Here is a 24,153-nt window from a genome sequence, read left to right on the forward strand (position 1 = left end):
TAATGTCCCAAGGCACGTTCGTCTCTGCAAGGACAACTCACGGGAGGGGCAGAGATCAGCTGGCATGGGTCTCATATCCAGTCTTTGTGGACCCCCATGCCATGCAGCAGTGGCTCAGAGTGAAGGAGGGCCAGGATCCAGCTGGGTCTGCCCGTGGAGCTCCAATAGGAGAGCAGCAGCAGCCAACTATGCCAAGAAGGACCTATCCCTGCCAAACAGTCTATCGGACTCGCCTCAAATACCTGCAAATATCTGAGTGGCAGTGTCAGTGAAGACTACGGCTCTCCAGGGAGGCCGTCACTGACTTATACACCATGCCACAGAATGAGCTGTGACCCATGGGCTTCAGTGGACACCCACTGCCCGTAGCTCTGAATATCACCATGACACTCAATTCCTACATTGGCTCTTCCCCGGGATCCGATGGAAACATGTGTGGGGTCTCTCGGGCAGCAGCCCACCGCTGCACCAAGGAGGTGACCAATGCCTTGTTCAGGAAGGCCAGCAACTATGTGCAGTGCTGGACTGACCCTGACAGTCAGGCAGAGAGGGCCATTGGCTCCGGGGCCATTACTGGATTCCCCCAGGTGCAGGGTGTCATTGACTGCACACATACGGTCATCAAGGCTCACACAGCGTATCCAGTGGTCTTCATCAACAGGATGGGCTTCCATTCCATCAATGTCTAATTGGTCTGCGATCACCAGAAACATTCCCGTAGGTGTGTGCCTGCTTCCCGGGAAGCAGCCATGATGCCTACATACTTTGAAAGTGCCAAGTACCACAGCTTTTAATAACCCCCCCCACCCCCCCCCGACTGCCACTGCTCACCTTCAGAGATGGATCCTCAGGAACAATGGCTACCCATTGAAGACATTGTTACTGATACATGAGAGGGCCCCTTGCACTGCAGCAGAGGAACAATTGCCATGTCTCCACCATCGATCCAGTGGAGCCCTGCAGTAAACTCCAGTGAAGGTCACACATGTCATGGTGGTCTGCTGTGCTCTGCACAATCTAGCCCTGCAGAGGGTGGAGGCCTTGCATGAAAAGGACATGATTGATCGCCAGTCCTCACCCACAAGAAGGGCGTGGAAGAGTCTAATCAGCAGGCAGCACTGGATCTTGAACCCCTTGCACCCGAGGCAGAGGCCATTGAGAGACGGTAAGGGAGGCCAGAGACAATCGGACTTATCCACTTCCAGCCACCGTGATGGCCTCTCAAAGTGAACTCAGTAAAGACTCACCTCACTGGATTCCACCTGTTGCCTCTTCCTACTGCACTCCAGTGCCTAGCACCCAGCTTCACAACATGCTCAAACATCTGAGATACTGACCAAATGCGGCCTGGTAGCCCATTGAGGAAGTAAGGGTCAAGGTTGCCTCTCACAATTCAGCAATGAAAGCATGAGCCACTTACAGCAATGAATCTGACCTCTACTTATTAGCACAATTGGAGGAACCAATATAAAAAATGCAATTAATACACCCATGAAGCCCCAAGTGTGCTGGCTACTCATTATATGTTTTCGTCTGCTTCCATGCAGTGCAACCCCTGAGCTGGCAGCACAGATGGAGGCAGACTGCTGATCAAGATGTCCCTTCGCCTGGATTGATAATGGGCATCCGCTGGCTGCCTGAGGGATTCCGTACAGGTGCAGGAACCTCCTCGGGTGTCATGGCTGCCGGAGCTGCGATTGCTGGCAGAGGGGCCGAGGAGCTGCTGTCCGCACTCAACGCACCCTGGAGGGAGCCCCAGATGTGAAGGCCGCCTCTCCTCCTTTCAAGGCTCAGCTGAACCTCCCTGCTGACCAGAGAAGGACGAGGAGCTGGAGGAGACTGCAGGCACCTCATCCTTCTCTCTCCTTGCCACTGCTGCACTGAGCTCATGGCTAAGGCGATGGTGTGCAGGTCTGTGCATGTCTGTGGAATCTCGCTCTCCATGAGGGTCGCCAACCTCTCAATGGAGGAAGCCATGATCACACACGCCTGAGACGTGGCAGCACTTATGGCATAGATGAACTGCTCAAGGCTGCACATGGCCTCTGGCATCTCCGCCAGATGTTCCCTTAGTTCTCTCCAACTCCAGAATGCCCTGTTCCGTCAACACCAGAGGCTCCTCGTCCGCCTGGGGTTCAGCATGGGCCTGGACACAAACCCGGCGTGTGCATGGTATTCTCACCAGCTTCTGACCCTGATTGTAAGCCTGAGCACATACCCTCCAACGTGAGAGTATCTATGCTGGTGGAAGGTGCAGGAGAATGATGTGTTGGTGCATTCTCTGACTGCTCTCCCTCTCCTCAGAGGTCAACGGTAGGCCCCCAGTTGCAGCATCTGTGCTTGCCTCCAAAATATGACCTGTATGAGGGAATACAAACATGCGTGGGTTAGCTTGCTCAGATCTTGTCAGGCCTACCATGGGCTGCATTTTAAGAGAACGCCGCCGAAGGAAAAAAAAAAATGCCCCCACCCGCATGGGCACCGCCTCATAGAGCTTCCGAGATTTGCATGACCACAGTGCCTACCCCCACGATCACGTTGCTGAGTGGCGGGGTGGCCACTACGAGGCCTCGCGACCGTCGCCGAGATCGGCATGGGGCCAGTCACCATTGGGACGGTGATGGGCGTCCGCTGTACCGATCGTCATTGCTTCCCCAACCCCACTAACATTCCCAATGGCAGAAGGGCTTTGAAATCCAGCCCCATGTGTGATGTGGATCACCAGAAGTGTGGTGGAGGACGTGAACACAATCCCACTCTCTTGTGTGGACGCCCAGTCTCTCCAACCGCAATTGCACGGACACCCTGGGCTCTCGCTGGCTCCGGAGCCTCCTCTTCTGCAGGCAGCAGAGGACACATCAGGAAGCCTGCCGCCAGTCCTTGATGTCTCGCTGGGGTAATAGTCCTGTTTCTCTTGCAAGTGGAAAGAGGGGCACACAAAGACCTTGCACGAACAGCAAAACATTTATGTTAGTGGCAGCCCCTCATCCTGATAGGGTCTCCTAAAAAGATCCCCTTCACATCCACTCTCAGGTGATGTAGTGGGGGTGACCTCTGAAAGAAGGCGGCTATCCACAAGATGCAGCCATGCATCTGGCAGAATATGGGTTTGAGTCACCCCCTTGCCATTGCCTTTGTTACTCCCTTCTCATGTTGCACTACCTCCCATGTAGCCACATACGAGTCCCAAGGAGGAGGTGCATACGGAGGAGTCACCTTGGTGGAAGGAAGGAGCTCATTGACTCTCTTCCTGCACTGGATCCAGGTCTGTGGAGAAACCCCACAGCTCCAATTTGCTTGTGGCTCAGGTAATAATCCAGAGATTATTACCTTTTGAGGTTCTAATTTTTAAGTTAGCCCCTAGCTACTCATCGACCCTATGCAGACCCTATTTCCTAGTCCTATCTATGTCATTGGTACCCATGTGGGCCATGACAACTGGATCCTCCCCCTCCCATTACACATTCCGCTCCAGCCCTGAGCAGGTGTCCCGAATCCTGGTGCCGGGCAGGAAACACAGCCTTCTGGATTTTCTCTCTTGACTGCAGAGGACGGTGTCTGTTCACCTGACGATATTGTCCCCGACCACTACATTCTTATTTACTCCCCCACATGAATGGTTTCCTGTACCACGGTGCCATGTTCAGTTTGCTCATCCACCCTGCAGCCCTCGCTCTCATCCATACAAGCTGAAATAACTTCAAACCTGTTGGACAATTGCAAGGGCTGAGGCTCCTCCACTTCTGCCTTCTTGATCCCCTTTACCTGCCTCACATGCAGTCACACCATCCTATTCCTGATTACTGACCAAATCAGAAGACCCTATCCTATGGGGTGTGACTGCCTCCTGCACTCCCAGTGGGCCAGAGGAGTAGGACTGATTCCCCTGGGTCCCTCAAGCAAATCTTCAGCTGCCTGTTTGCTGATTACAGTCTCTCCTCACTGCTCTGATTTGAGGGCCACCCTCCTGGCCCACCAACCCTCCATCTCAGGCCTTGCCCGCAATTAAACATCCCCACCTTACCCTCAAGCTCTGGATTCTGAACCCCATCCACCCCTCCCCACCGTGCAGCCCCCAATCCCAGGCTCCAATTGCCAAGGGCAACCAATGTCTCCAGGTGGAAAATGGATTATAAAATAATAGTTAAATTGGACTGAACCTCCGCATCCCTAGGATTCTCCCCTCTGCTGCCCCAGCACCCCCTCCCCACCTCCCCAACAACACACTACACCACGTCCCCAATAAATCTTGGCGCCAATGCTTGAGTTGTATAATTTGTCTGCATGCAGCAGAGAGAATGCTTGTGTGCACAAGTGTGAGCATGAGACAATGTTTGTCCGTACAGTCCAAACTCTGGAGTAGGGATTAAATCCACAGCTGAATGATTTAAACGCAAGTCTGCTACTTACTGTCCCACACTGACACATCAATGTGCTGATGTGAGAGCTATTTAATCAAAGATCCTTAGAGTGTTCTGAAGAAGGGTCTTGAGCTGAAACATTAACTCTGCTTCTCCCTCCACAGATGCTGCCAGACCTGCTGAGTACTTCTGGCATTTCTTGTTTTTATTTCAGATTTCCAGCATCTGCAGTATTTTGCTTTTGTTTTCTTAGAGTTTTTACGACACAAGCGGCTATTCAGCCCATTCAGTCCATGCCGGCTCTCCACGAAGCTATTCAGTCACTGTTGCCAATTTGGAGTAAAGCATTGTTTTTCATGTTTTGTGTTTAGGAGCGGACTTCTGGAGGTTGAAGAATGGATTGGAAAGTGTTCTACAGCTTTCTGCTGTTGCTGTCTCCGACTGCAGCCTCTGGTGAGGAGAGTTTAAATACAATATCTAACTTCTGTTTGAGGATGATTGCAAAGTTTGATTAATATTAAGTCTGGGTGTTATAGATACTGCTCTAGATATTGCAATAACTTGTCAGTATTTGTTTCAGTTCCAATAATTGATTGAAAAGAGTCAGGGTGCTTTTCACTGGTTCCCCATGTGAGTCCTCAGACTGACCATCCCTGCAGCACCCATGGAGGGAGACATGGAACTGTCACAATGACATCCAGCTCAATAGTTACATGTGGGGTCAGTGGAGATCTCTGTGCAGTGAATGGGTCAAAATGAATCGGGTGAGAGGTAGGTTTGTGTGTGTCAGTGTCACTGAACTAATTACCCAGAGACTCAGGGTGTTCCTCTGGGGTCATGGGTTCGAATCCCACCACAGCAGAAGGTGGAATTTGAATTCAATTAATAAAAGTCTGGAATTAAAAAGCTAGTCTAATGATGGCCATGAAACCATTGTCGATTGTTGCAAAAATCCATCTGGTTCACTCATGTCCTTCAGGGAAGGAAATCTGCTGTCCTTATCTGATCTGGCCTACATTTAACTCCAGACCCACAGCACTGTGGTTGATTCTTAAAATGCCCTCTGAAATGGCCTAGCAAGCCACTCAGTTATACCTAACCGCTATAAAGTTGATAAGGAATGAAACTGGACGGACGACCCGGCATCAACCTAGGCACCAGAAATGACAACAGCAAACCCAGCTCTGTTGACCCTGCAAAGTCTCCTTACTAACTTCTGGGGACTTGTGCCAAGGTTGGGAGAGCTGTCCCACAGACTAGTCAAGCACAGCCTGACATAGTCATACTCACCAAATCATACCTTACAGACAATGTCCCAGACAAGACCATCACAACAATTATTCATTCCTGTCTGGTGTAAAATAAAACCGGAAAGGTGGCTCAACTGTGGTTTACAAAAGATATTGGGGATAGTATTAGATCCAAAGAGGAGACATATAAAACTGCCAGAAAAAGCAGCAAGTCTGAGAATTGGGAACAGTTTAGAATTCAGCAAAGGAGGACAAAGAGATTGATTAAGCAGGGGCGGCACTGTGTACAGTGGCGCAGTGGTTAGCACCGCAGCCTCACAGCTCTAGGGACCCGGGTTCGATTCTGGGTACTGCCTGTGCGGAGTTTGCAAGTTCTCCCTGTGTCTGCGTGGGTTTCCTCCGGGTGCTCCGGTTTCCTCCCACATGCCAAAGACTTGCAGGTTGATAGGTTAATTGGCCATTATAAATTGCCCCTAGTATAGGTAGGTGGTAGGGAAATATATAGGGACAGGTGGGGATGTGGTAGGAATATGGGATTAGTGTAGGATTAGTATAAATGGGTGGTTGATGGTCGGCACAGACTCGCTGGGCCGAAGGGCCTGTTTCAGTGCTGTATCTCTAAACTAAAATAGAGTATGAGAGTAAACTTGCGGGGAACATAAAAACTGAATGTAAAAGCTTCTATAAATATGTGAAGAGGAAAAGATTATTGAAGACAAATGTAGGTCCCTGACAGTTAGAAAGGGGGGAAATTATAATGTGGAACAAAGAAATGGCAGAACAATTAAACACATACTTTGGTTCTGTCTTCACAAAGGAGGACACTGGAACCAAGGGTCTAACGAGAGGGAGGAACTGAAGGAAATCAGTATTAGTAAACAAATGGTGTTGGGGAAATCAATGGGGGTTAAAGACTGACAAATCCCCAGGGCCTGATAATCTACATCCCAGAGTACTTAAGGAAGTGGCCCAAGAAATAGTGGATGTATTGGTGGTCATCTTCCAAAATTCTACAGACTCTTGAGCAGTTTCTACAGATCGGAGGGTGGCAAATGTAACCCCACTATTTAAAAAAGGAGGGAGAGAGAAAATAGGGAACTACAGACCAGTTAGCTTCAAATCAGTAGTGGGGAAAATGCTAGAGTCTATTATAAAGGATGTGATAGCAGAATACCTGGAAAGCATAAACCGGATTGGACAAAGTCAGCATGGGTTTACGAAAGGGAAATCACGCTTAACAAATCTACTGGAGTCTTTTGAGGATGTAACTAGTAGAATAGATAAGGGAGAACCAGTGGATGTGGTGTATTTGTATTTACAGAAGGCTTTTGATAAGGTCCCATATGAGAGGTTAGTATGTAAAATTAAAGCACATGGGATTGGGAGTAATATACTGGCATGGATTGAGAAGTGGTTGACAGATAGGAAACAGAGTAGGAAAAAACAGGTCTTTTATCCGGTGGCAGGGAGTGACTAGTGGGGTACCTCAGGGACCAGTGCTTGGGCCCCAGTTATTCACAATATATATTAATGACTTGGGTGAGGGAACAAAATGTAACATTTCCAAGTTTGCAGATGACACAAAGCTGGGAGGGGGGGGAATGTGAGCTATGAGGAGGATGCGAAGAGGCTCCAATGTGATTTGGACAAGTTGAGTGAGTGGGCAAATGCATGGCAGATGCAGTATAACGTGGATAAATGTGAGGTTATCCAGTTTGGTTGTAAAAACAGAAAGGCAGATTATTATCTGAATGGTGATAGATTGGGAAAGGGGGAGGTGCAATGAGACCTGGGTGTCCTTGTACACCAGTCGCTGAAAGCAAGCATTCAGGTGCAGCAAGCACTTAGGAAGACAGATGGCCTTCATTGCAAGAGGATTTGAGTAGAGGAGCAAGGATGTCTTAATGCAGTTATACAAGGGCTTGGTGAGACCACATCTGGAGTATTGTGTGCAGTTTTGGTCTCCTTATCTGAGGAAGGATGTTCTTGCCATGGAGGGAGTGCAAAGAAGATTTATTAGGCTGATTCCTGGGATGGCAGGATTGAAGTATCAGGAGAGATTGGGTTGAACATAGAATATAGAACATTACAGCGCAGTACAGGCCCTTCAGCCCTCGATGTTGCGCCGACCTGTGAAACCATCTGACCTACACTATTCCATTTTCATCCATATGTCTAGCCAATGACCACTTAAATGCCCTTAAAGTTGGCGAGTCCACTACTGTTGCAGGCAGGGCGTTCCACGCCCCTACTACTCTCTGAGTAAAGAAACTACCTCTGACATCTGTCCTATATCTATCACCCCTCAACTTAAAGCTATGTCCCCTCGTGTTTGCCATCACCATCCGAGGAAAAAGGCTCTCACTATCCACCCTGTCCAACCCTCTGATTATCTTATATGTCTCTATTAAGTCACCTCTTCTCCTCCTTCTCTCTAACGAAAACAACCTCAAGTCCCTCAGCCTTTCCTCGTAAGACCTTCCCTCCATACCAGGCAACATCCTAGTAAATCTCCTCTGCACCTTTTCCAAAGCTTCCACATCCTTCCTATAATGTGGTGACCAGAACTGCACACAATACTCCAGGTGCGGCCGCACCAGAGTTCTGTACAGCTGCAGCATGACCTCGTGGCTCCTAAACTCGATCCCCCTACTAATAAAAGCTAACACACCATATGCCTTCTTAACAGCTCTATTAACCTGGGTGGCAACTTTCAGGGATTTATGTAGCTGGACACCAAGATCTCTCTGCTCATCTACACTACCAAGAATCTTCCCATTAGCCCAGTATTCTGCAATCCTGTTACTCCTTCCGAAGTGAATCACCTCACACTTTTCTGCATTAAACTCCATTTGCCATCTCTCAGCCCAGCTCTGCAGCCTATCTATGTCCCTCTGTAACCTACAACATCCTTCGGCACTATCCACAACTCCACCGACCTTCATGTCATCCGCAAATTTACTAACCCACCCTTCTACACCCTCATCCAGGTCATTTATAAAAATGACAAACAGCAGTGGCCCCAAAACAGATCCTTGCGGTACACCACTAGAAACTATACTCCAGGATGAACATTTACCATCAACCACCACCCTCTGTCTTCTTTCAGCTAGCCAATTTCTGATCCAAAGCACTAATTCACCTTCAATCCCATACTTCTGTATTTTCTGCAATAGCCTACCGTGGGGAACTTTATCAAACGCCTTACTGAAATCCATATAGACCACATCCACGGCTTTACCCTCATCCACCTGTTAGGTCACCTTGTCAAAAAACTCAATAAGGTTTGTGAGGCACGACCTACCCTTCACAAAACCGTGCTGACTATCTCTAATGAACTTATTCTTTTCAAGATGATTATAAATCCTATCTCTGATAACCTTTTCCAACATTTTACCCACAACCGAAGTAAGGCTCACAGGTCTATAATTACCAGGCCTGTCTCTACTCCCCTTCTTGAACAAGGGGACAACATTTGCTATCCTCCAGTCTTCCGGCACTATTCCTGTCGACAATGACGACATAAAAATCAAGGACAAAGGCTCTGCAATCTCCTCCCTGGCTTCCCAGAGAATCCTAGGATAAATCCCATCTGGCCCAGGGGACTTATCTATTTTCACACTTTCCAAAATTGCTAACACCTCCTCCTTGTGAACCTCAATCCCATCCAGCCTACTAGTCTGTATCTCCGTATTCTCCTCGACAACATTTTCTTTCTCCACTGTAAATACTGACGATAAATATTCATTTAACACTTCCCCTATCTCCTCCGATTCCACACACAACTTCCCACTACTATCCTTGATTGGCCCTAACCTATCTCTAGTCATTCTTGTATTCCTGATATACCTATAGAAAGCCTTAGGGCTTTCCTTGATCCTATCCGCCAATGACTTCTCGTGTCCTCTCCTTGCTCTTCTTATATCTCCCTTTAGATCCTTCCTGGCTAGCTTGTAACTCTCAAGCGCCCTAACTGAGCCTTCACGTCTCATCCGAACATGAGCCTTCTTCTTCCTCTTGACAAGCTCTTCAACCTCTTTAGTAAACCACGGCTCCCTCGCTCGACAACTTCCTCCCTGCCTGACAGGTACATACTTATCAAGGACACTCAGTAGCTGCTCCCTGAATAAGCTCCACATTTCGATTGTGCCCATCCCCTGCAGTTTCCTTCCCCATCCTACGCATCCTAAATCTTGCCTAATCACATCATAATTTCCTTTCCCCCAGCTATAATTCTTGCCCTGCTGTATATACCTGCCCCTGCCCATCGCTAAGGTAAACCTAACCGAATTGTGATCACTATCACCAAAGTGCTCACCAACTTCTAAATCTAACACCTGGCCGGGTTCATTACCCAGTACCAAATCCAATGTGGCATCGCCCCTGGTTGGCCTGTCTACATACTGTGTCAGAAAACCCTCCTGCACACACTGGACAAAAACTGACCCATCTAAAGTACTCGAACTATAGCATTTCCAGTCAATATTTGGAAAGTTAAAGTCCCCCATAACCACTACCCTGTTACACTCGCTCCTGTCAAGAATCATCTTTGCTATCCTTTCCTCTACATCTCTGGAACTATTTGGAGGTCTATAGAAAACTCCCAACAGGGTGACCTCTCCTCTCCTGTTTCTAACCTCGGCCCAGACTACCTCAGTAGACGAGTCCTCAAACGTCCTTTCTGCCGCTGTAATACTTTCCTTGATTAACAATGCCACACCCCTCCCTCTTTTACCATCTTCTCTGTTCTTAGTGAAACATCTAAATCCTGGAACCCACTACATCCATTCCTGTCCCTGCTCTACCCATGTCTCTGAAATGGCCACAACATCGAGATCCCAGGTACCAACCCATGCTGCAAGCTCACCCACCTTATTCTGGATGCTCCTGGCGTTGAAGTAGACACATTTTAAACCAAGCTCTTGCTTGCCAGTGCCCTCTTGTGTCCTTATAACCTTATCCCTGACCTCACTACTCTCAACATCCTGCACACTGGAACTACAATTTAGGTTCCCATCCCCCTGCTGAATTAGTTTAAACCCCCCCGAAGAGCACTAGCAAATCTCCCCCCCAGGATATTGGTACCCCTCTGGTTCAGGTGAAGACCATCCTATTTGTAGAGGTCCCACCTACCCCAGGAAGAGCCCCAATTATCCAGGAAACCAAAACCCTCCCTCCTACACCACCCCTGCAGCCACGTGCTCAACTCCTCTCTCTCCCTATTCCTCGCTTCGCTAGCACGTGGCACGGGCAACAACCCAGAGATAACAACTGTTTGTTCTCGCTCTGAGCTTCCACCCTAGCTCCCTGAATTTCTGCCTTAAATCCCCATCTCTCTTCCTACCTATGTCGTTGGTGCCTATGTGTACCACGACTTGGGGCTGCTCCCCCTCCCCCTTAAGGATCCCAAAAACACGATCCGAGATATCACGTACCCTGGCACCTGGGAGGCAACCCAGGTATATTCACGAGAGTTTAGAAGAATGAGAGGGGATCTCATAGAAACCTATAAAATTCTAACAGGACTGGACAGGCTAGCTGCAGGGAGGATGTTCTCGATGGCTGGGGAGTCCAGAACCAGGGGTCACAGTCTTAGGATACAGGGTATGCCATTTAGAAACGAGATGAGGAGAAATTTCTTCACTCCAGAGGGCGGTGAAGCTGGGGAATTCTCTACCACAGAACACAGTGGAGGCCAAGTCAGTAAATATATTCAAGAAGGAGATAGATATATTTCTTAATGCCAAAAGAATCAAGGGATATGGGGAGAAAGTGGGAACAGGGTACTGAATTAGATAATCAGCCATGAACTTTTTTGAATGGCGGAGCAGGCCCAAAGGGCGGAATGCCTACTCCTGGTCCTATTTTCTATGTTTCTATCACCATCCCTGGCTATGTCCTGTCCCACCGGCAGGACAAACCCAGCAGAGTTGATGGCACAGTGGTATACAGTTGGGGCGGAGTTGCCCTGGGATTCCTCAACATCGACTCCAGACCTCATGATGTCTCATGGTAGCAGGACAAATATGGGCAAGGAAACCTCTTGAGGATTACCACCTCCTGCTCCCCCACCCCCTGCCTCAGCTAATGAATCAGTACTCCACCATGTTGAGCACCACTTGGAGGAAGCACTGAGAGTGGCAAGGGTGCAGAATGTGCTCTGGGTGGGGGAACTTCAATGTCCATCACCATGAGTGGCTCGGTAGCACCACTACTGACCGAGCTGGCCGGGTCCTGAAGAACATAGCTGCTAGATTGGGTCTGTGGCAGGTGGTGAGAGAATCAACAAGAGGGGAAAATATACTTGACCTCATCCTCGCCAATCTGCCTGCCGCAGATGCAGCTGTCCATTGCAGTGTTGGTAGCAGTAACCACTGCACAGTCCTTATGAAATCCCATCGTCACAATGAGGATACCCTCCATCGTGTTGTGTGGCACTACCACTGTGCTAAATGGGATAGATTTTGAACAGATCTAGCAATGCAAAACTAGGCATCCATGAGGCACCGAGGGCCATCAGCAGCAGAATTGTACTCAACCACAATCTGTAACCTCATGACACGGCATATCCCCCACTCTACCATTACCATCAAGCCAGGAGACCAACCCTGGTTCAATGAAGAATGCAGGAGGGCATGCCAGGAGCAGCACCAGGCATACCTCAAAATGAGGTGTCAACCTGGTGAAGCTACAACCCAGGACTACTTGCGTGCCAAACAGCGTAAGCAGCATGCGATAGACAGAGCTAAGTGATCCCATAACTAATGGATCAGATCTAAGCTCTGCAGTCCTGCCACATCCAGTCTTGAATGGTGGTGAACAATTAAACAACTAAAAGGAGGAGGTGGCTCCACAAATATCCCCATCCTCAATGATGGGGGAGCCCGGCACATCACTGTAAAAGATAAGGCTGAAGCATTTGTAACAATCTTCAGCCAGAAGTGCCGAGTTGATGATCCATCTCGGCCTCCTCCTGAAGTCCCCAGCATCACAGATGCCAGACTTCAGCCAATTTGATTCACTCCGCGTGATATCCAGAAACGACTCAAGGCACTGGATACTGCAAAGGCTATGGGCCCTGACAATATTCCGGCAATAGTACTGAAGACCTGTGCTCCAGAACTTGCCACGCCCCTAGCTAAGCTGTTCCAGTATAGCTACAACACTGGCATCTACCCGGCAATGTGAAAATTTGCCCAGGTATGTCCTATACACAAAAAGCAGGACAAGTCCAGCCTGGCCAATTACCGCCCCATCAGCCTACTCTCAATCATCAGTAAAGTGATGGAAGGTGTCATCAACAGTGCCATCAAGCAGCACTTGCTTAGCAATAACCTGCTCAGTGACGCTCCGTTTGGGTTCCGCCAGGGCCACTCAGCTGCTGACCTCATTACAGCCTTGGTTCAAACATGGACAAAACAGCTGAACTCAAGAGGTGAGGTGAGAGTGACTGCCCTTGATATCAAGGCAGCATTTGACTGAGTACGGCATCAAGGAGCCCTAGCAAAACCGAGGTCAATGGGAATTAGGGGAAAAAACTCCGCTGGCTGGAGTCATACCTCGCAAAAAGGAAGATGGTTGTGGCTGTTTGAGGTCAATCATCTCAGTTCCAGGATATCACTGCAGGAGTTCCTCAGGGTAGTGTCCTGGGCCCAACCATCTTCAGCTGCTTCATCAATGACCTTCCTTCATTCATAAGGTCAGAAGTGGGGATGTTCGCTAATGATTGCACAATGTTCAGCACCATTCGTAACTTGTCAGATACTGAAGCAGTCTGTGTAGAAATGCAGCAAGACCTGGACAATATCCAGGCTTGGGCTGATAAATGGCAAGTAACATTCGTGCCACACAAATGCCAGGCAATGACCATCTCCAACAAGAGAGAATCTAAACATCTCTCATTGACATTCAGTGGCATTACAATTGCTGAATCCCCCACTATCAACATCCTGGGGGTTACCATTGACCAGAAACTGAACTGGAGTAGCCATATAAATACCGTGGCGACAACAGCAGGTCAGAGGTTAGGAATCCTGCGGGAAGTAATTCCCCTCCTGACTCCTCAAAGCCTGTCCACCATCGATAAGGCACAAGTCACAGAATCACAGAATTGTTACAGCACAGAAGGAGGCCATTTGGCCCATCGTGTCCGCACTGGCTCTCAAAGAGCAAACTCCCTCAGTTCCATTCCCCTGCCTTCTTATATCCCTGTTCATTCTTCCCTTTCATATAACTGTCAAATTTCCTTTTGAATGCTTCAATCGAACCTGCCTCCACCATGTTCTCAGGCAGTGCATTCCAGACCTTAACCACTTGCTGCGTGAAAAAGTTTTTCCTCATGTCACTTTTGCTTTTCTTACCAAATACTTTAAATCTTTGCCCTTTTGTTCTCGATCCTTTCACAAGTGGGAACAGTTTCTCTCCATCTACTCTGTCCAGACCCATCATGATTTTGAATATCTCTAACAAACCATCTCTCAGCCTTCTCTTCTCCAAGGAAAACAGTCTTAATAGTCTTCTCCAATCTATCTTCATAACTGAAATTCCTCATCCCTGGAACCATTCACATGAATCTTTTCTGTACTCTATCCAATACCCTCACATCTTTCCTCAAGTGCGACGCCCGGAATTGAACGCAATGCTCCAGCTGAGGCCGAACTAGTGCCTTATACAAGTTCAACACATCTTCATTGCTCTTGTACTCTATGTTTCTATTAATAAAGCCCAGGATACTGTATACTTTATTCACTGCTCTCTCAACCTGTCCTGCCACCTTCAATGACTTATGCACATATACACCTAGGCCCCTCTGTTCCTGCACCCTCTTTAGAATTGTACCCTTTATTCTATATTGTCTTTCCATGTTCTTCCTACCAAGATGAATCACTTAATGGTTCTTCACATTGAACTTCATCTGCCACCTGTCTGCCCACTGCACCAACTTGTCTGTGTCCTTTTTGAAGTCCTACACTATCCTCCTCACAGTTCACAATGCTTCAAAGTTTCGTATCATCTGCAAACTTTGAAATTTTGCCCTGTACACCAAGTCTAGGTCATTAATATATATCAGGAAAAGCAAGGGTCCCAACACTGATCCCTGGGAAACTCCACTACAAACCTTCCTCCAGTCTGAAAAACATCCATTAACCGCTACTCTTTGTTTCCTGTCATTCAGCCAATTTCATATCCATGTTTCTACTGTCCCCTTTATTCCATGAGCTACAAGTTTGCTCACAAGTCTGTTGTGTGGCACTGTATCAAATGCCTTTTGAAAGTCCATGTACACCACATCAACAGCATTGCCCTCATTAATCCTAGAATATAGAACATTACAGCGCAGTACAGGCCCTTCGGCCCTCGATGTTGCGCCGACTTGTGAAACCATCTGACCTACACTATTCCATTTTCATCCATATGTCTATCCAATGACCACTTAAATGCCCTTAAAGTTGGCGAGTCTACTACTGTTGCAGGCAGGGCGTTCCATGCCCCTACTACTCTCTGAGTAAAGAAACTACCTCTGACATCTGTCCTATATCTATCACCCCTCAACTTAAAGCTATGTCCCCTCGTGTTTGCCATCACCATCCGAGGAAAAAGACTCTCACTATCCACCCTATCTAACCCTCTGATTATCTTATGTCTCTATTAAGTCACCTCTCCTCCTCCTTCACTCTAACGAAAACAACCTCAAGTCCCTCAGCCTTTCCTCGTAAGACCTTCCCTCCATACCAGGCAACATCCTTGTAAATCTCCTCTGCACCCTTTCCAAAGCTTCCACATCCTTCCTATAATGCGGTGACCAGAACTGCACGCAACACTCCAGGTGCGGCCGCACCAGAGTTTTGTACAGCTGCAGCATGGCCTCGTGGCTCCGAAACTCGATCCCCTTACTAATAAAAGCTAACACACCATATGCCTTCTTAACAGCCCTATTAACCTGGGTGGCAACTTTCAGGGATTTATGTACCTGGACACCAAGATCTCTTTGCTCATCGACACTACCAAGAATCTTCCCATTAGCCCAGTACTCTGCATTCCTGTGACTCCTTCCAAAGTGAATCACCTCACACTTTTCCGCATTAAACTCCATTTGCCATCTTTCTGCCCAGCTCTGCAGCCTATCTATGTCCCTCTGTACCCTACAACATCCTTCGGCACTATCCACAACTCCACCGACCTTCGTGTCATCCGCAAATTTACTAACCTACCCTTCTACACCCTCTTCCAGGTATTTATAAAAATGACAAACAGCAGTGGCCCCAAAACAGATCCTTGCGGTACACCACTAGTAACTAAACTCCAGGATGAACATTTGCCATCAACCACCACCCTCTGTCTTCTTTCAGCGAGCCAATTTCTGATCCAAAGCTCTAAATCACCTTCAATCCCATACTTCCGTATTTTCTGCAATAGCCGACCGTGGGGAACCTTATCAAACGCCTTACTGAAATCCATATACACCACATCCACTGTTTTACCCTCATCCACCTGTTTGGTCACCTTCTCGAAAAACTCAATAAGGTTTGTGAGGCACGACCTACCCTTCACAAAACCGTGCTGACTATCTCTAATGAACTTATTCTTTTCTAGATGATTATAAATCCTGTCTCTTATAACCTTTTCCAACATTTTACCCACAACCGAAGTAAGGCTCACAGGTCTATAATTACCAGGGCTGTCTCTACTCCCCTTCTTGAACAAGAGGACAACATTTGCTATCCTCCAGTCTTCCGGCACTATTCCTGTCGACAATGACGACATAAAGATCAAGGACAAAGGCTCTGCAATCTCCTCCCTGGCTTCCCAGAGAATCCTAGGATAAATCCCATCTGGCACCGGGGGACTTAGCAATTTTGGAAAGTGTGAAAATAGATAACACCTCCTCCTTGTGAACTGCAATCCCATCTAGCCTAGTAGTCTATATCTCAGTATTCTCCTCGACAACATTTTCTTTCTCCACTGTAAATACTGACGCAAAATATTAATTTAACACTTCCCCGATCTCCTCTGATTCCACACACAACTTCCCACTACTATCCTTGATTGGCCCTAATCTAACTCTAGTCATTCTTTTATTCCTGATAGACCTATAGAAAGCCTTAGGGTTTTCCTTGATCCTATCCGCCAATGACTTCTTGTGTCCTCTCCTCGCTCTTCTTAGCTTTCCCTTTAGATCCTTCCTGGCTAGCTTGTAACTCTCAAGCGCCCTAACTGAGCCTTCACGTCTCATCCTAACATAAGCCGCCTTCTTCCTCTTGACAAGCTCTTCAACTTCTTTAGTAAACCACGGCTCCCTCACTCGACAACTTCCTCCCTGCCTGACAGGTACATACTTATCAAGGACACTCAGTAGCTGCTCCCTGAATAAGCTCCACATTTCGATTGTTCCCATCCCCTGCAGTTTCCTTCCCCATCCTACGCATCCTAAATCTTGCCTAATCGCATCATAATTTCCTTTCCCCCAGCTATAATTCTTGCCCTGCTGTATATACCTGTCCCTGCCCATCGCTAAGGTAAACCTAACCAAATTGTGATCACTATCACCAAAGTGCTCATCTACATCTAAATCTAACACCTGTCCGGGTTCATTACCCAGTACCAAATCCAATGTGGCATCGCCCCTGGTTGGCCTGTCTACATACTGTGTCAGAAAACCCTCCTGCACACACTGGACAAAAACAGACCCATCTAAAGTACTCGAACTATAGTATTTCCAGTCAATATTTGGAAAGTTAAAGTCCCCCATAACAACTACCCCGTTACACTCGCTCCTGTCGAGAATCATCTTCAGTATCCTTTCCTCTACATCTCTGGAACTATTCGGAGGTCTATAGAAGACTCCCAACAGGGTGACCTCTCCTCTCCTGTTTCTAACCTCGGCCCATACTACCTCAGTAGACGAGTCCTCAAACGTCCTTTCTGTCGCTGTAATACTCTCCTTGATTAACAATGCCACACCCCCCCTTCTTTTACCATCTTCTCTGTTCTTACTGGAACATCTAAATCCCGGAACCTGCAACATCCATTCCTGTCCCTGCTCTACCCATGTCTCTGAAATGGCCACAACATCGAGATCCCAGGTACCAACCCATGCTGCAAGCTCACCCACCTTATTCCGGATGCTCCTGGCATTGAAGTAGACTCACTTTAAACCAAGTTCTTGCTTGCCAGTGCCCTCTTGCGTCCTTGTAACCTTATCCCTGACCTCACTACTCTCAACATCCTGTACACTGGAACTACAATTTAGGTTCCCATCCCCCTGCTGAATTAGTTTAAACCCCCCCGAAGAGCACTAGCAAATCTTCCCCCCCAGGATATTGGTACCCCTCTGGTTCAGGTGAAGACCATCCTGTTTGTAGAGGTCCCACCTACCCCAGAAAGAACTCCAATTATCCAGGAAACCAAAACCCTCCCTGCTACACCATCCCTGCAGCCACGTGTTCAACTCCTCTCTCTCCCTATTCCTCTCTTCGCTAGCACGTGGCACGGGCAACAACCCAGAAATAACAACTCTGTTTGTTCTCGCTCTCAGCTTCCACCCTAGCTCCCTGAATTTCTGCCTTAAATCCCCATCTCTCTTCCTACCTATGTCGTTGGTGCCGATGTGGACCACGACTTGCGGCTGCTCCCCCTCCCCCTTAAGGATCCCAAAAACACGATCCGAGACATCACGAACCCTGGCACCTGGGAGGCAACACACCAACCGTGAGTCTCTCTCGTTCCCACAGAACCTCCTATCTGTTCCCCTAACTATGGAGTCCCCAATGACTAATGCTCTGCTCCTCTTCCCCCTTCCCTTCTGAGCAACAGGGACAGACTCTGTGCCAGAGACCTGTACCCCATTGCTTACCCCTGGTAAGTCGTCCCCCCCCAACAGTATCCAAAACGGTATACCTGTTGTTGAGGGAAACGGCCACAGGGGATCCCTGCACTGCCTGCTGGTTCCCTCTCCTTCCCCTGACGGTAACCCATCGACCTACTTCTTTTACCTGAGGTGTGACTACCTCCCTATAACTCCTCTCAATAACCCCCTCCGCCTCCCGAATGATACGAAGTTCATCCTGCTCCAGTTCCCTAACGCGGTTCTCGAGGAGCTGGAGTTGGGTGCACTTCCCGCAGATGCAGTCCCTGCCGCTCACAATGGGATTAGCCAGCTCCCACATCATACAGCTACAGCACATCACCTGCCCAGCCATCTCTACTTAGTTAATTACTTTATTAATTTATATAAATTTATGAGCTAAATACTTTGATTCTTCTCTGCTGTGGTCTTTTTCAAATAACCAATTAATAGATAAGTCAAAAAAGTAAAAGAAGAAAGTACATTTTTACCAATCACACGATACAGAAGAAATAAAATAAAAAGCTTACCTTATCACCACACCAGAGTCCTTTTTTTTTTGGTTAGAGGAGGAGGGCGGGTGGGAGACACTGCACGTGTAGTGTCTCGGGTTCAGCCACTGGCCAAATATATAGGTTTTGACTTACCCAGCAGTCCCCTGGTCCTCCGAAACAAAAGGGAATTAACTTTAACTTTAAACTGAAACTGACCTCCCAGCTGACAGTTCGCTCTGCACTCTCCGCTTCTGAAAAAGCTGCTGCAACTTCTTGGTTTTTTCCTCAAAAAACTCCAGCTAATTAGTTAAACATGATTTTCCCTTAAGAAATCCATGCTGGCTTTCCTTTAATTAACTTGCATTTGTCCGTGTGACTATTGATTTTGTCCTGAATTATTTTTTCTGTAGGTTATCTCACCTCCAAAGTTAAGCTGACTGGCCTGTAGTTGCTGGGCCTATCTTTGGACCCTTTTTTAAACAAGGGTGTAATGTTTGCAATTCTCCAGTCCTCTGGCACCACCCTCAAGTATAAGGAAGACTGGAAAATTATGGCCAGTGCCTCTGCGATATCCACTCTCTCTTCCCTCAGTATCCTTGGATGCATCTCATCCGGCCCTGCTTCTTTATCCACTTTAAATACAGACAGCCAATCTAATACTACTTCTTTATCAATTTTAGACCCCTTTTGTGTCTGACTTACTTCCTCTTTCAACATTACCTGGGTTCCATCTTCTTCCTTGATAAAAATAGATGCAAAGTATTCATTTCATACCTCAGCTATGCCCTCTGTCTCCATGTGTAAATCCCATTTCTGGTCCCTAATTGGCCCCACTCCTCCTTTTACCACCCTTTTACTATTTATAGAAAACCTTGGGATTTCCTGTAATGCTAGTCGCCAGTCTCTTCTCATGCTCTCTCTTTGCTTCACTTATTTGCTTTATCACTTCACCTCTGGAACTTTTATATTCAGCCTGATTCTCAATAGTATTTTCTACCTGGCATCTGTCATAAGCACACTTTTGCTTCTTTATCTTAATCTCTATCTCTTTTGTCACCAGGGAGCTCTGGATTTGTTTGCTCTACTTTTCCCCTTTGAGGGAACATACCTTGACTGTGCCCGCACTATCTCTTCTTTGTAGGTAGCCCATTGTTCATCTGTTAGTTTTCCTGACAATTTGTGCCTCCAATTTATTCGCCCCAGCTCCATTCTTACCCCCAGTTGGCTTTCCCCCAGTTAATTATTCTTACCCTGGATTGCTCAGGAGTGTGATGGAGTACTCTCCACTTGCCTGGATGGGTGCAGCTCCAACAACACTCAAGAAGCTCGACACCATCCAGGACAAAGCAGCCCAATTTATTGGCACCCACATTCACTCCCTGCACATACAATGGCAGCAGTGTGTACCATCTCCGAGATGCACTGCAGAAACGCACCAAGACTCCTTAGACAGCATCTTCCAAAACCGCAACCTCTACCACCTGAAAGGACAAGATGCATGGGAACACCACTACCTGCAAGTTCCCCTCCAAACCACCAACCTGACTTGGAACTATATCGCCATTCCCTCACTGTCGCTGGGACAAAATCCTGGAACTCCCTTCCTAACAGCACTGTGGGTGTACCTACCTCACATGGACTGCAGCGGTTCAAGAAGGGAGTTCACCATCAACTTCTGATGGGCACTTAATGATGGGCAATAAATGCTGGCCTGACCAGCGACGCCCACATCCCATGAAACGAATAACAAAAAAAAGTCTAAACACAGCGGGACGATTTCTTCCTTTGGAATGTTAATGAATTTGCTTCAAACAATATCCTGTGAAAATGTTCTCTCATTACGATGATGTTTCTCCCAGGATTAATGTGAATTGTTTCCTGTCATTTACAGATCGATTTCTTTGTTGGCTCAGAGTTTCGACAATCTTTCTTCCAGTGATTCTTTCCATCACAGTTGGTGCTCTGCTGATTTTGATCTGGCTCTACCTTCAATCTAATGGTATGGAACAGATTCAATTACCAAATTAATTGCACTCACTTTCTATCAGTTGCAGGTTCCCTGGGCTCTTTTCCCTTCACCCAAAATCTGACATCTTTCAACTTATCTCCAGCTGTCCACAAGATCGATTCCACATGACCTCTTATCTAGATTGCACACAGCTCCCAGTCCTCTTGACATACCCCCCTATATCATAATCTCTTCCATGCCCCGGAATGGGAATGGTGCAGTGGGGGGTGTGTGGCAGGGGGGTGCTGGTGGTGGTTGCAGATCAGCCATCCATTATACAGCCTGCCTGAGTAGCCCTCCTATTGAATGTAAGGAATGGGGGTAAAACCGGCAGTTAAATCACTGCTGCCCATTTCTCCACCTTGCCAAGGTTAGCACCAAACTTTCTCAACAACTTGCATTTATGTTGTGTCTTTAGCATCCCAAAGTGCTTCACAGAGACATCATCAAAAAGCTGACATCAAGCATGAAGGAAGTGTTGTTTGGAAGAGTTAATAAAAGCTTGGTCTAAAAGATGTACCTGAAAGGAGGGAAGATGTTTTGCACAGACGTCAATGTAGAATTGCAGAAGAGGCTGTGGAAATCACACCAATCGGCAGAATACCAATGAGGAAGAGGAGAGGGCCAAGCATAGACTCTTGGGGAACTCTGAGGGTGAAGGTATGGGAGTGGAAAAAGAAGCCACTGTTAGCGATGTTTGAGCTTTATTTCAGATTTTCAGCATCTGCAGTCATTTGCTTTTGCATGATCAAATCAATGTTAGGTTTAAAAAGGAGAAAAGCAACACAGATACTAAGATTTTAAATTTTGGTGAGCCTATCTTTAACAGGATGAGACAAAGAACTGATGACAATAAACTGTTCAAAACAGTTTTCAGATAAAACTACAAATGAACAGTAGGACGGGTTCAAAAATTAGCTTAATATAGGACCCATATATATTCCTAATGGACAAGAGATCCACTTACCAAATAAAACAACCATGGTCAACAAAATAGGTGAAAGATCAGATAAAACTAAAGGAAAGGGTGTTTCAACATGCTAAGAATAGTGTAGATCCAGGGGATTGGGAGAGATGTAAAGAATAGCAAAGGAAGACAAAATGATATTGAGAACTGTAAACAGGAAATATGAAAAGAAATGTGAAGGAAATCAAGATTAATACAAAATGATTTTACAATTATACTTACAATGTCACGCTCATGCAAGGGTCAGTTATGAACTATAAAGTGAACAGGAGCAATTATGAACTCTAAAAATAACTGATGAATGAAACTCCAAAAAATGGACACATTTTTCTGTAGACAAGATGGAGTAAGAGGGCAGGTGACCCCCCCCCCCCCACCCCGCACTGAAAAATACATAGCAACTGTTGGAGACAACACCCATCATCCGCCTGGACTAGTCCTGGGGAAGGCCCATTAAAATGTTAAACAGGCCATTCGATGCTAAATGGCTATTATCTTCAAGAATTGGGTTGACAAAGACCTCCGAATTCAAAGCCAAGATAATGGTTGGAAATGAACACCACTTTACCAAGACAAGCCACAGTCAAACCCCATTGTGTAACAATGGCCACACGTTCAAAGACATTGTATGAACACCCCAGGGGAGACCATCCATGGTCACCTGACTGAAACTAAACCTGATAAGGATTTTTCTTTTTAAAAAAAATCTCTCTGAAAGACAGACAGAGAGAGAGAGACAGAAAGCCAGCAGCTGAGAAATCCATTCCATCCAAGAAGAGGACCCTGCCTGCATTATCCTGAAACCATCAAGGCAGTAACTGCAAAGGTGATCTTTAAAACTCCCCATCTGAGAAATTTTAATAAGATTGTCCAGCAGTTTTGACTATGCCTTGATCAAAGGAGTCTGCAATATTCAGCAAACCAAGAAAAGGAACATCAGGCCTGTTAAGAACCCCTCCAGGAGAACAAAGAAGGTTCCAAAGTGAACTCCTTTTACAACAGTTGGAATTAAAATGCAGGCTATTCTCTAATCTCGATCTTTTCTCGTGTGTGTGCAGGTGTGAGTGGGTAAGGTTGTGAACATTTTCGGGTATTGTTTAATAAATAGTTTAACCTATGAGGAAACCTATCGTTCGTCTGTCTATTTGACCCTTAAAAACTCAGGGACTAAAACACTATTTAAAAAAAAAACACTATGATCAATTGAGAGATGAAAAGTAGAAATTACGGCCATCATCTCCTACCTGTCCGTAACAGCAATTGCATTAAAGAAAAATTATAGTCAGGGTTAATATGGGCCCTTTTAAAACATATGAGAGTAATATTGCAAATGAAAATAAGGAGATACGGAAATGACACACATGACCTAGGTAAAAAGAGGGATGAGGTCCTGAAAGCAGATTTTAGGGAGTAAGGAGAGAAATTAAAAGGCAGGACCTCCAAAGCAGTAATCTCAGGATTCCTCCCAATGCCAGGTGCTAGTGAGCAGAGGAATAGGAGGATGCAGAGGAATAGGAGGATTGATCGATTGAACACGTGGCTGGAGAATTGGCGTAGGAGGGAGGGCATCATATTTCTGAGGCATTGGGACCAGTTCCGGGGTAGGTGAGACCTGTACAAGATGGACAAGCTGCACCTTAACAGGACCAGAACTAATATCCTCGCAGGGAGAGTTGTTAGTGCTGTTGTGGAGGGTTTAAACTAGCTTGTCAAGGGGATGGAAACCTGAGGGTAGCTCAAATTGGAAGGAAGTAAAGCTGGTAGCAGGAGGTAGAAAAGTAGCAAGTGATATTAGAAGGCAGGTGAAACAAAGATGAGCATCAGCTAGGCTTAGAATGCAGAATGATGTAAAGGAGACAAGGTAAGGGCACTCGGCCTGAATGCATGCAGCATTCGCATTAGGGTTGTTGATTGAGGCAAATAGGTCTGATCTAATTGCCATAATGGAAACATGGCTACAAGGTGACTAAGACTGGGAACTGAACAAAGAACAAAGAAGAGAACAGCACAGGAAAAGGCCATTCGGCCCTCCAAGCCTGCGCCGATCTTGATGCCTGCCTAAACTAAAACCTCCTGCACTTCCGGGGACCGTATTCCTCTATTCCCATCCCATTCATGTATTTGTCATGACGCCTCTTAAACATCACCATCGTACCTGCCTCCACCAGCTCCCCCGCCGGCAAGTTCCAGGCACTCACCACCCTCTGTGTAAAGAACTTGCCTCGCACA

General features: G+C 46.9%; 1 protein-coding gene across 2 annotated transcripts in view; it reads left to right on the top strand.

The window, feature by feature from the left end:
- LOC137346305 (interferon-induced very large GTPase 1-like) overlaps window positions 1–24,153 on the top strand; it is a 60,355-nt gene that overhangs the window by 12,655 nt on the left and 23,547 nt on the right. For both annotated transcript variants that reach the window (XM_068009790.1, XM_068009789.1), the window contains exons 2-3: window positions 4,733–4,814; window positions 20,841–20,948. In XM_068009790.1, coding sequence (XP_067865891.1) covers window positions 4,757–4,814; window positions 20,841–20,948 — 166 coding nt within the window. In that variant the 5' untranslated portion in view covers window positions 4,733–4,756. The remainder of the gene's footprint in view (window positions 1–4,732; window positions 4,815–20,840; window positions 20,949–24,153) is intronic.

The sequence above is a fragment of the Heterodontus francisci genome, chromosome 29, assembly GCF_036365525.1.
Source record: "Heterodontus francisci isolate sHetFra1 chromosome 29, sHetFra1.hap1, whole genome shotgun sequence".
Classification (NCBI taxonomy): domain Eukaryota; kingdom Metazoa; phylum Chordata; class Chondrichthyes; order Heterodontiformes; family Heterodontidae; genus Heterodontus; species Heterodontus francisci.